Genomic DNA, 14,148 nt, shown 5'->3' with positions numbered 1-14,148 from the left:
TTCAGAACTAGAAGTGGTATTGCTGGATCAAAGAGTATGCACAGTTTTACAGCCCTTTGGGCATAGTTCCAAATTGCTCTCCAGAATGGCTGGATCAAAAGTATTAATTATTATAAGTAATGCTATTAACTATGTAGTCTGCAGGTCTTGGAGATGGATAGATGTCAATTATTCAGAAAATATAGCTGTATTCCCTCCACTAACATTGTGTTCTAAGACCTGAGTGGTGCGTGGAGGTGAGCCAAGGTCCTCAGAAGACTCAATCCAGGTTGAGTTCCAACAAACTCTTAAGTATAGGTCCTACAACAAAACTATTGATATGACTCATAGGACCAACTTAAGTTAAGAAAAGTTCCCAGAAGTTTAGCATTCAGATAATGAAATTTTGGTCACCTCTGCTGAATACTTGGAGGGTTATGATATGCAGTGATAGAGCTAATGCCCATGCAAATGAAATCAAATGGTCCATTCAAAAATCCACGTATGATACAGCATGCCAAGGTAAAAAAGATCTAATGTAACATTTCAATGTCAGAAGCTATTTTAAAAATCAATGTTCTCACCCTAAGAGTTATAAAACTGTGTACCCTTTGACCCACTATTACCTCTATTAATTATATTTCCCAAGGTGATCAGGGAAAAGGAAAAGAACCTATATGTTCAAAATTTGTATAGCAGCTCTCCAGTGGCAAGAAACTGGAAATTGAGGAAATGTCCATCAATTGGAGAATGGCTGAATAAGTTGTAATATGTGATTATGAGGTAATACTGCTATTTTGGAAGAAATGATAAGCAGGTTGATTTCAGGAAAACATGGAAAGACTTGCCTGAACTAAAGAAGAATGAAATGAGAACCAAGAAAATGCTATATACATATATATATATATATATGTATATGTACATATATATATATATTTAAAATATTGTTTGAGGAGTAAATGTGAATGATTAAGCTATTCTGAGCAATTTGAACTTTCAAATCAACTACAAAGATCCTATAAAGGAAGATTCTATCCACACCCAGAGACAGAATTGGGATATGGAACTATGTATTGTATGGTTTCACATAGATAGATAGATAGATCTTCTCTTTTTGTTGATTTTTTTTTTGGTAAGGCAATGGGGTTAAGTGACTTGCCCAAAGTCACATAGCTAGATAATTATTAAGTGTCTGATCAGATTTGAACTCAGATCCTCCTGACCCAAAGGCTGGTGTTCTACCCACTGGGCTACCTAGTTGCCCCCTCATATATAGATTTTTGTTAAATGTTGGCCTTCTTAATGGGAGGGAAGGAAGGAAACAGATTGGAACTCAGGTGTAATAAAAATAAATAAATAAATGAATGAATGAATGAATGATTAAATAAATGAATAAATAAATAGAATTATTTGAAGAGGGGAAAATTGAAGTTCTCTTTTTACAATAAATTGGTATTACATTTAATCATGCTCCTTGACTAATCATAGCTATTGCTAATTATGAGACTGGATGTTACCATATGTGAGAGCTAAATGTTTCTTAATATAGATACAAAATTAAAAATTTCTGACAATTTTTAACAGTTCTGTACATATTAAGCAGTAGTTTGTACATATTAAGCAGTAGTTAATAATGGGATCATGACTTTTAAATATATCATCTGAAAGACCTTGGCATCAAGTGTCTTTCATAAATTTAATGATTTACTAATACTTAATAATTACACATTATGATTATATCCATGTTATAATCATATTATACTGCATATTCCCTTGAAAGTATTCCAATAATAATTATCCAAGAAACAAACTCTGCAGGATACATGGTTTAAACAAGTTTTAGACTAAAAGAGCTAAAAATGCAAAAAAATATAAAAGAAATAAATTTCTCTTAAATATAAGTTCCATGAGGGTACAGGTTGTTTCATTTATTGTACTTGTATCCTCAGAGCCCAGAACAGGGTCTGGCATCTAGTAAATACTTAATAAATACTTAGTGATTGATTCAAATAATCATAATATGGTTTTACCTACCTGCTACCCAATCAACTGCAATACCCCGGACTCCATTTCGTCCTATCCCATTTGTGATGACATTTCTAAAATAAGATCCATCAGGTTTAATTCTGCGTATCCCATTTTGAGATGCTACAGTGCTGCTGAAATCACACCAGTAAATGAAGCCAGAAGGCACATGGACATCCACATGCAGCGCATTTCGTCCTAAACCATTTAAAAGTTGATTTATTAACCATTTTGTACAAACAACTAGAATTTTTGCATACATCTACCCTTCTGTCACTGTCTTTCCTTACCTTTCTACTCCCCTACTATAACTTATTATCTATCCCCCAGAAAACAAAAGAATTTGTTTTACAAATTTCCATGCTTTGGGGAATTGAAAATTTTACAAGTTTCCATGCTTTGGGGAATTGAAAAATAAAAAAGCTGAATTGCTGTCTATTTTGCAATTCTTATTCATCTGAAAAGTCTACTTTAGAGTCAAGTGACTACTAATGGCATGCACCACCTTTCTACTTTCTTTTCAATTATCTTTCTTATCTTCCCTTTTCTTTATCTCCTCCCTCTATACTACCTGAGATCACACTATCATACATGTCTAAAAGTCAGCTGCAAAACAGGTTTCTTATTTCCTTGAATTATCTTATCTCAATTTTTCATAAAAATTGTATATATGTGTTTATATGTGTGTAGTGTGTTGGTGTGGCTATGTATAGAATCACTAACTCATAAAACATTTTATTTTGCCCTATAGTGATGAGAGGTCCCCTTAGCAAAAGAGAAAGAACCCCAAATGTGAAGATATTGTCCAGAGGTATCACCAAATGATGGACATGCACTTAAATCTGGTACTGAAATGAAGTCAAATCTGAACATGTCTTTATAGTTACTCACCTCTGCCTGCCATAGGTACCATGGCTTCTGAATGATCAGATGCCTCCAAGCTAAAGCCTTTGATTGCAGTTAGCATTGAAACAACTATGAATGAATTATATGGAGAACAGGTTCGATTATCAGGGTTGAGTTTAAATCCTGTAGCACAGGCACAGGAAAACAACCCTCCAGGGACAGGCAGGCAAATTTGCTGACAAGCATTCATGTTGTTGCTACAGCCATTTGACGAACCGGCAGAATCTATAATAGAAGCAGGAGAATATGTGTTTTTTTAGTCACTTGAGATGTTTGCTTGTCTTTCCAGCTCTTATTTTAAAATAGAAATCCAAAATAGTTCATCATCAAAAGCCACAGTGAGAAAATAACAAAATACACACACACACACACACACACACACACACATACATATATTAATCACTCACAGAGAGAAAAAAAATGGAACAGTACCAATATCTAAAGAAACTTGAACTGAATGTGAACTACTGTTCACATTCACATACTGAACTACTGTTCAGTAATTTTAAAATTATCATTGGCTAGCATTTCATTACAAATTGTACACCGTAAGGCAAAATGAAATTTTATTAACATTTTTCATGTATTTATGTTACTTTCTTTCCTTCTGTCACTTTCATATTATATTGCAGTAATTCTGACATTTTTAAAAATTTTCAATTTTAAAACCCTGGCATTTCAATAATATGCATGCATCCTCAGATCTCCAGACCTCAAGATCTCCTTTATACTCTAAAAAATTATTGAGGTCCCATCAAGGATCTTTTGTACAGGCTATATATTGATAGCTATTCTATTCTAAATAAAAACATCTTAACATTATTATGAAAATAGTTTTTGCAGATTCCCTAAAAGGGTCTCAGGGATTCCCGGGAGTCCCTAGACTACATTTTGAGAAACATTGTTCCAGACAAGTTTATAAGAGAAATGAATAAAACATTAATTTTCATATTCAATAAAATAAATTTTACAGAACTATTGAATACTGAAAGATAAACTTGGTTGGGGAGGGGTAATTAACAATAACCTGTTTAACAAAACTAGAAAGTAGTCTGGTAATCAAAGAATTTCAAGTATTTAAAAAACCCTACCACCTTATTGAAAGAAACAAACTGAAAATGATATTCTTTCTAAAGATGTAAGTGAAAAATGTGTTACATAATTGAAGGTAGAAGTTACAGATGTGTAAGAACCCTCTTACTGAAATTCTAATTCCATTGTTCTATCCAAGAGCTTTAAGAATAGATTGGTAAAGCAGAATATAAATTATCTCACTTTTCTACCAATCTTAAGAATTCTCAGTGTGTAGACATAGTAAGGAATGGATCTGTCATCTAACAAACCCTTGAAATTATTTGGAACTTCAAAAAATGTCTGAGCAATGGCATATTTTTTTCACTATTATTTTTATATGACTTCATTTCTGAGTAGGTACCTTGACATTGGGAGATTTGTGCCTATACTGTTATGGAAGGTGGTGACAGATACTTACTGTCTCTGTAATAAACTCGCAGGCATCTCAGTTTGGGAACATTGTCCCTCAGGGCAACTTTGTTTGCACCGGTTGATTTGTCAACTCGCTCAATGACCTCATAATCTTGGTCAGTGTAATAGAGGAAGGAATCATAGACGGCAATTCCCCATGGATGAGAAAGATGGAATACCACGATCATTCGATTGGTACCATCCACATTTCCCCTCTCAATCTAAGAAAGCATTTAACATTACAAAATAGAAAGCAGTATTAGAAACCATCCCAGATCTCAGGCTCTCAACTTCACATTAAATTATATAAGCAGAAGTATTTTAAGTAAGACTCCAATGAACATATGGTGTTAAATTTTTAAGCTCTGAATGAGTTGAGTTTCCAGGGAAAGAGATTAAGAGAATTAAAAAATTTGGGGGGGGGGGGGTGGAGGGAAACCTTTGAGGGGCAAGTGAAGAATTAGAATCATTTATCCTAAAGAAGAGAAGTCTAATGTGATAATTAGAGTGATAAAGGGTTATTATATAACAGATTGTAATAAGCTTTTCTGAGTATCTACCAGGAATAGAAAAAATAAACTTGCATTACAAAAAGGTTTTAGAATAGACTCAAGAAAAATTACTGGTAGAAAAGAGTGAGTAAATACCAAAACAATTTTCTAAGACAAATTATAGAGTCTACATCTTTTATGATCTCAACTACAAGAAGAGCAAACATTAACAAGAATTATGGCCAAGCAAGTTAAAACTCCATCTAAATAGGCTACTCAAGCTTGTTGAGCAGAATATTAGGGTAGAAACAACACTAAATCTGAAGGTGGAATATGTCAGTGGGAATTCCAGTTTGAACAATCCCAAAACTATTTCTGTGACTGTGGAAAGATCCCAACTTCTTGGATCCTCAGTTTCCTCAGTCTTTAAAAAAAAGAAAAAGGAGGATCATGATACCTTCTCTACCTACCTCAGAAAGTTATTGTCTAAAAGGAACTTTGTAAGCTGTAAAAGTCAGTTGGTTACTGTTAGCATAGTTTTCATACCACTCCTGTGCTGGTGACTGCCCAGTATAGCTTTTGTTCTTTTATGTCAATAGTGATGTATTCTAAGTGGTCAAGGTTTCCAGTGAACAGAGTTTTTATCTGTGAGCCATCCATGTTAGCACTAGCAATTTTTGCAGGTATACCATGTTCAGTTCCTTGATCAGTCCAGTACATTTTTCTGTAACAACAAAGGGTGATTTAATGAAGAAAGAAACCCTCTCAAAATGAGTGGCACCTACTCAACATTTTCTGGCTTGCTGGCTTTATTGATACCTGGGAAAGTTAATGAAACCCAAACCATGTTCCAGTCCTAACCATTTACATAATTACCATCCCTAGTCATTTAGAAAGTTGATTTTCCATCATGACAGTTAATGTCATCAGTCTTTGGAATTGTTTTCTCTGAAATTAGATGAGGACTTTTGCCCATTGATGACCCTAAAAGTCTCCCAACCAGACATAAGAGAAAACTAGTACAAAATGAAAGGCATTCAGAAGACAGAGATCATTATAAATATCCTAACTTCACTTTAATAGAGAAAGTCTTCCTTGATTCTTGGCATTGCAAGACAGCCAAATGGGATGAAAGAAAAGAGGATAGTTATCAACTACTTCTTATGAATCCTTGTGTCTCTAGCAACCATTTGCTCTACTTCCTCATATATTCTGATTTTTATGAGGAAAAATTAAAAGAAAAGCTGGATTTTCATGTAGTTAAAGAAGTAGGAGGTGATAATTCCTAATAATGAGAATCCCACTATTATGCTGGTATCAAGAGATTTCTACAAGAATGAATCAATAAAAAAGGTCAATTTAGGCAAGCCTTGAAAATTATTTCAAACACATAATAAAAATTTTCACCTTATCATATACTTCAGTTCTTCCATAGACTATAGGACCTCATCAACCTTAGTTACTTCTTCCAAGGGTACAGGATTGAACCAATTCTTGCCTTCTCATGCTATTCATTTTGTTTTATAAATCCTACACATACCATTCAACATTTGGTGGGGAAGAGCAGTGCCTTTTTCAAGGTCTCATAATATCTTATGTGTTTAAGTTCAGAATATAGGTTCACTATCTTTTATTTCTAATCCTTGCTATAGGATGACCGACCTCCTTTTCCAAAAAAAAATATGTACACTGAAAAATATCTTTTTCTGCTGCTTCTTATATTCTAGTAATCTTTGGTAACATGCTGCTTCCCATTTATGTTTATATCTCTCAATTGCTCTAATAATAATAGAATTTAGCTAAGTAGTGTCTAAGATATTTTCCTGCTTTAATCTTTAGTGTCCAGATCAAGTAATAAGAATATATCCATGAGAAATTAATTCACTCTCTTTTCTAACTCCATTTTAGATTTTTTTTGTTTTACACTGAGGGACATAAATATGTTGGCTTGTTACTCTTCTATAATGTTTGTTAAAAATTGCCCCTTAGGGTTTTTCCCCTATTTTTAGACCTATAATTTCCCTATTAAACCATAAGTTTCCTGAATGCACAGATTAATATGTATCTTTGAATAAGATAAAATAATATAATTAGAAGGCAACAACAGTTTACTGATAATAAATGCTTCTTGAATGCATGAATGAATTATAAATAAGTAGAAAAACAATGAATTTTAAAAGAGGGGCTTAACAACTAATAATATATTGCTGGCAGAAACTTTTCCCCTAAAGCCTTTTAAGAATGAGATGATTGGATAAGGCCTTGATTTGGATATTTGAGACAAAGTTCTAGATTATACAATGCCTTCAAATTCCTTCCTGACCTAGAATTCTGTGATCCTCTAATTTTCAAATGTAAAGTCCTACTAATAAAGTAAAACAATTACTTTAAACAATCAATATGACTGCATTGCAGTATGCTAATATAAATATATGAGGTAATCAAATAGAATGAATTTGCATTTTTATACAATTATTTCAAGTCCACACCTGATTTTTAAAGAGCATTTTATTGGTAACATTTTGGGGAGTGAAACAAAACTCTACCATTTCCCAACTAATAAATAGTCAAAAGATATGAAGAGGCAGTTTTCAGAGAAAGACATGAAAGCTCCCAAAAAATCATTTGAAAAAAAATGCTTGAAATTACTAATAACTAGAGAAGTACAAATCAAAATAATCCTGAGATACCACCTCAAACCCATCAGACTGGCTAAGAAAAGGAATAAATGATAAATGCTGGGCAGGATATGGGGGGGAAGATACTAATGCAGAGTTGGTGGAGCTGTGAACCAGTCTTGCCATTTTTTTTTAGGTTTTTGGAAGGCAAATGGGGTTAAGTGTCTTGCCCAAGGACACACAGCTAGGTAATTATTAAGTGTCTGAGACCATATTTGAACTCAGGTACTCCTGACTCCAGGGCAGGTGCTTTATCCACTGCACCACCTAGCCACCCCCTTCAGTCTTGCCATTCTGAAGAACAATTTGGAACCATGCCCAAATAGTTATAAAACTGTACATACACTTTGATTCAGAAATACCAATATAGGTATATATCCAAAGGAGAGCAAAGAAAAAGAAAAAGAACTCATACAAAGTATTTATAGAATTCTTTTTGTGGTGGCAAAGATTGTAAAATGAAATTCATCATTTGAGGAATGGCCACACAAGTTAATCATTTATTAATATTATGGAATACTATTATTCTAAGGAATGATAAAAGTAATGGTATCAGAAAAACCTTGGAAGATATGTGAAATGGTGCAAAGTGAAGTGAGAAGAATGAAGAGAATAATCTACATAGTAGCAGAAATGTTATAATCAACTGTTAAAGATTTATCATATCAATATAATACTTCAATATCACTACAAAGGATTTCTACGTGCACATAGAGAACTGACATGCTCAGAGTACAGTGTTAAGTATATTTTTCTGCCTTAATTTTTCTTGGATTTTTTCCTAATGTGGTTAATATGGAAGTATTTTTACATGATTTCATATGTATAATGGGTATCATATTTCTTGCCTTTTCAGTAGATAAGGGAGGAAAAGGGGAGGGGAAAAATTGTAACTGAAAATAAAAATAAAATAAAAAGAACCTAGTGAAAAAAGAACCAAAAATGATTGCACATAAAACTACAACCCATATTATGCACAATTTGTTTTCTGATAGCTTGTACTAAATTTAATATATTTTTCTCCAAACTTGCAAGTTCTAGCAAGAAATACTAACAATTGCTTCATTTTTTGGTTTTTGTACTACTGTATAATACCGAAGAAGATTCTTATCTTTATATTCTGCCTTCCAATCCCCATGGCCATTCATTGCCCTCATAAACAATATGATCTTGTACATGATTTATTCTTGATTTAATCAAGAGATTAAAATGAAATAAAAATTACTGAAAGAAGGAATTAGAACAAGAATAATTATTTTAGAAGAGAAAATGATAAGCGGTACTTAAAAATTGAATCCCTGAGAACTATAATAGATCAAAGAGAAGTCAATTACTCTATAATATTGTAAGAAATAACAGAAAAAAAACAAAAAGATTGCAAAAATGGATTGGAGGGGATGGAAATCTAAAATATATGATATCAAAAACAACTGACCTGGAAAACAATTTAAGGAGAAATAATTTAAGAATTATTTTCCTGAAAACTGATTTTTAAAAAAACCTGGACAATATACTTTAAAAATCATAAGAGGCAGTTAGGTGACACATGGATAATGCACAGGCCCTGGAGACAGGAGGACCTGAGTTCAAATTTGGCTTCAGACAATTAATAATTACCTAGTTGTGTGACCTTGGACAAGTCATTTAACCCTATTGCCTTGCAAAAAAAAATTTTTAAAAAGAATCACAAATGAAATCTACCCTAATCTATTAGAATCAGAAGATAAAAATACATAGAAAGAAATCCACCTCCTAAAAGAAACTGGTTTGATTTAAATCACAACAAAAATACCACTATCTACAAGATTGAGCTTACTTTAATTCTATTGCCTTCTTCCTGCTGATTATTTCCAATTTATACTGTATTTTTCTTGATTGTATATAGTTGTTTACACATTGTCTCCCCAATTAGATTGTGAGCAACTTGAGAGCAAGAAGTACCTTTTTGGTTTTGGTTTTTGTTTTTGTTTTTGTATTACAACTGTTTAGCATAGTGCTAAGCACTTAATAAATGTTTATTGACTGACTGACTACTTAAATACCAGGCATTGTATTGAAACCTGGCTATACAAAGATAAAAGTGAAATAATCCCTTTGCTCAAGATTTTATCCTCCTGCATGGTTTGCTATATTATACTTTAATATTATAAATAAAGTTGATGTTAAGAAAAGCATGTGTAAATTTGTAAACTCACCCGTTGGCAGGATCAACAGTTATGCCAACTGGAGAACCAACTGCAAGAGAGGTTCCATCATTAGTAATAAGAGCTTTTCTATACTTTGTTTCACCTCGAAGTGTTAAAACCTGTGGAGGAAAAGCACAAAATAAAACATAAGCACCAAAAAAAGCATATACATATATATATATATATATATATATATATATATATATATATATATATATATATATATATCATGTCCAATACATAGAGCATAAACCTAATTGGGTAGAAGTTCTCGTTGGCTAGGAAATATGTTAGTTTGTTGAGGCATAAAATCAAAGTAGAAAAGCTTAAATGACAATAACAAACAACAGCATAAAAGTGTGTACTTCAGGGCTTCAAGGACTCTATCAAATTATACCGGAAAAAGAAAAATCATTCAATCAAATGTATTTTCTGAGTTTCCTTAAATTTCTAAGAGGGAAAAATGTTTAAGCAAAACTATTTCTCACTGAGGAAATTTCAAAATTACCCCCAAAAGAAATATTGCTGTAGAAAATAACAAAAAGGGGACGGCTAGGTGGTGCAGTGGATAGAGCACTGGCCTTGGAGTCAGGATTACCTGAGTTCAAATCCGACCTCAAACACTTAATAATTACCTAGCTGTGTGGTCTTGGGCAAGCCACTTAACCCCACTTCCTTGAAAAGTCTAAAAAAAAATGATAAAAACTTTACTTATCCTAAGATCTAAAACATACACTAATGCATGTCACAGATTCTCAGTACTAATTCATCTTGTCACAATAATTTCACCTATATCATAACTAAAACTATATTCTGCAAGGAGGTTGATTAGAGTTGTAGCAAATTCTGTTCCAGGTTAATAGCAAGTCTGATGGGTACCATGGAGTCACTATTAGCTTCCAAAACTATGCAGGACTTTTCAATGTGGAAGATTGCATCCCTCAAAAAATATAAGTTTTTACTGATATGAATCCTACCTCATCTTTATCTGGGAAACGATAGGGATAATGTCAAGAAATAGTTTTAAGAAATACTTAGTGAGAAAGCAGAAAAGTAAAGAATGAAGCAAATTGTAAGGCAGAGAATGGGATTCTTGACCTAGTTCTAGGTGTAAAAATCAAACAAGTCATCTAACTTTTTTGGACAACAGTTTCCTAGAAAATGAGAGAACTTAACAATCTCTAAGTCCTATTCAGCACCAACATCCTTGCACTTGTGAAATTTTGCCACAAAAAGTGAATCAGTGGAAATTCGAAGTATCTTACCTCACATATTTTATTTCTCATATGTTCCTATTCTCTTGCCAGACTACCATATTGATCTGAAGAGTCTTCTTTCAGACTTTTAGGACTCCCAAGATGCCTTTCATTGCAACAAGACTTTCATTTCCCAAAATCTATTATTTTTTTTCTATATAGATGAGATTCTTGTTTTCTAATGCTTTTCAAACTCCTTTTTTAATTGCAAAATTCCTTTTAGAGAACAGACATATAGCTACCCCTAGTGGAAACCTGTGTGTTCATTTCTTTAGCACTTTTTCTTTATTTTTACACTGAAATTAAAGAATTATCATTATTATTTTTAAAAGACAGATTGTAGGGGGAAATATCCTTTTTATTAATGAAATTAGTAAAATGGATTAATAAATTAATAAAAGTAATGAAACTGGCATCAGCAGGGAACAGACTCATTTACAAATAAATCAATGCTATTTAAATCCTTCCCAAATGAAAAGTTAACAAAAGATACCCAATTATCCAACGGTCATTCTTTCTAAAGGACTTTTATTGATAATTGTAAGAAACAAAAGCTGACCCAATTAAGCTAAATTAACCTATACTCAAGCTAATAAAATTTTGGATGGAATATTTTGCTTGTATATTTGTACATTCAATCACTAAAGAATCAATATAGACTTAATTTTTATATAGTTGTCTATACTAATATTCTGAGTAGTGAATTTGTGTATTTCATTTACTACTTCCTATAATATATGTGCCAAATTGGTTATATTTATCGCACTTAATTTCATCTGATTTTATATACTGGAAAAGATAAAGCTATATTAGTATAACATACTTTCTTCGTACTGATTAGTCTCTAATTTACTCCAGATGAGTTGTATTACCTTAATTTTATAAGTTCTACTTGCAATGTCTCTTCTGCTTTCTAAAGTCAAATTGGGTTGCAAGGAATTCAATAAGCCACAAGCCCAGAGTTGACAGTTCATTCTTGAACAGAAGCCACTAACTAATAATGCATAACAAAATCCATCATTTATTCAAGAATTATCAAACCCATCCACCAGCCAATTGGTTCCATATGGAGATAAGCAAATAACATTTCCTCCACTCTCACAGTAGTTTAGGTTGCTTCTGAAAGTAGCCTAAGGGCTAATGTTTAATCTCATCCAAAGAAATCCATCAAAAGAATTCAAACTTCAGATCTAGTTTTGGTTCTCAAAATCCCAAGGCAGAGACATCCAATAATCTGTCTCAATTCAGAAAGGTAATATTCAAGTTTTAATTAGAACTGGAAGGAGGAGAAACAGAATAAATTCTAAGGGAGAGAGAAAGCAACAGTAATAATCTTTTAAAGAATTCCTTTTCTCAAATAACTCTTAAGTACTTTAGTCTCCATATAAACAAAATATTCTTCCTCTTTTCTTCATCTTAGTATGAAAATGGGAGGGGGAACAACCTTTATTAAATCATTAATGTGCCAGGCAATGTCCCAAGAAGTTCTATTATTATGTCACTTGATCCTCACAAGTCTTGGAGGTAGGTCCTCTTATCATTTTAAAGTTGAGGAAATTGAGGCAGGTAGAGGTTAAATTACTTTTCCTGGATCATATATCTATTAATTATCTGAGACTGAATTCAGATCTTCCCAGCTCCAGGTTCCAGCATTCAATCCAGTGTGTTATCTAGATACTTGGGTAGAATTCTTTTTCAATAATTTCAACATCTACCTTATTATTTTAATTTATAATTTTTCCAAATGATAGATTCATGAGGTTTTAGAGACATTTTTTAAAATTCCCCATTTCAGGAACAAGGTAGAGAGTTGGCACAATATAAAGAGCACTGATCTTGGAATCAAAAGACCAAATTCAAATCCTTCCTCAGATAATTAGCCTTGTGACACAAGGCAAGTCACTTAAACTTTCTGTGACTCAGGCTTCTCATCTATAAAGTGGGGTTAATAATAACATCTACTTTAAAGGATTAGATTGAAGATCAAATGAGTTAAAGTATTCTATAAATCTTAAAGCATTATATATAAATGCTAGCTATTATTTAAAGAGGATTGTGGAATAATTACCTCAATTGATTGTGTTTCAGGATTGGTGTAATAAAGATTTCTAGAGATCCAGTCCAAAGCTAGGCTTGCTGGAGATCCCAAAACAGATGCAGGAGCAAACACTGTCCTATTGGTGCCATCTGCTTTCACTCTGTGAATTTCACCCTCGGGGAAAAAAAAGACAGAAAAAGAGACAATTTCAAGGACTGGGATTCTTTTTAAAAAAAAAATATAAATATAATATTTGACTTTCCCCCCCAATTACATGTTAAACAATTTTCAAACCTTTTCTTTTTTAGTTTTGAATTCCAAATTTTATCCTTCCTTTCCCACCCACCCCCAAGTTCAGAGATTCTTAATGAACGTGCTTTTTTTCCAGCCAAGTACTCTACTAGTCTAACACTTTATACATTTGAAGCAAAAGTAACAATCAGTAGATTTTTTTTAATGTTGGTGCATGTTCCTGGCTGCTGGACATCAAAGTATGCTTCTGTCAATGCCTCATCCTAGAAGATGCTTTGTTCCCTAGGACCCTCTTGTTCTGGAAGATCAAAACTCTCCCTCAGCATTCTCAACCTGGAATATTCCTCTGTAAGGTCCACTCCTCCCTCCCAGTGGGTAGTTATTCCTGGGACCTCCATTCAGTGAAGAGTCTAAACTGAACTTAATTCCCCTCCTAGTCCTCCTGGGTCTGGATTTCGAAACCATGTTATCAGTCTGGGCATCCTCATTTCCACTCTTCTTCCCATTTTTGGCTACTTAAATTTGTGATCTTTCCCCCATTGGAATGTAAGCTTCTTAAGGGCAAGGGCTAACTTTCTTTCTGTTTGTATTTTTTTCCATAATGCTTAGCACAGTGACTGGCACATTACTATGTCTCTTTCCTTTCTCAATATTGTTGACAAAGCAAAACTAATTTTTTTAAGCATATGGACTGATATATTTGTACTTCAACTTGAAGGTAATGAGCACACAAAGTTCATTTGTTATATTGCAAACTAAGATTAACTGTAAAGATATTTCTTCTTTTATGATGAAAATGTTGTTGAAAGATATGATATGTGAGAACTTGTTCACAAGTAAATCTGGAATCAA

The 14,148-nt window shown here is 33.0% G+C and overlaps 1 protein-coding gene across 2 annotated transcripts in view; it reads right to left on the bottom strand.

Moving 5' to 3' along the window:
• LRP2 (LDL receptor related protein 2) overlaps positions 1 to 14,148 on the bottom strand; it is a 255,216-nt gene that overhangs the window by 99,831 nt on the left and 141,237 nt on the right. For both annotated transcript variants that reach the window (XM_074215768.1, XM_074215769.1), the window contains exons 33-38: positions 13,075 to 13,218; positions 9,760 to 9,869; positions 5,433 to 5,610; positions 4,403 to 4,616; positions 2,896 to 3,135; positions 2,014 to 2,202 (exon numbers count right to left, since the gene is read on the bottom strand). In XM_074215768.1, coding sequence (XP_074071869.1) covers positions 2,014 to 2,202; positions 2,896 to 3,135; positions 4,403 to 4,616; positions 5,433 to 5,610; positions 9,760 to 9,869; positions 13,075 to 13,218 — 1,075 coding nt within the window. The remainder of the gene's footprint in view (positions 1 to 2,013; positions 2,203 to 2,895; positions 3,136 to 4,402; positions 4,617 to 5,432; positions 5,611 to 9,759; positions 9,870 to 13,074; positions 13,219 to 14,148) is intronic.

Source organism: Macrotis lagotis, chromosome 1 (genome assembly GCF_037893015.1).
Source record: "Macrotis lagotis isolate mMagLag1 chromosome 1, bilby.v1.9.chrom.fasta, whole genome shotgun sequence".
Lineage (NCBI taxonomy): Eukaryota > Metazoa > Chordata > Mammalia > Peramelemorphia > Peramelidae > Macrotis > Macrotis lagotis.
Note: the sequence above shows the minus strand (reverse complement) of the source record. Positions and strands in the feature narration are given on the sequence as shown.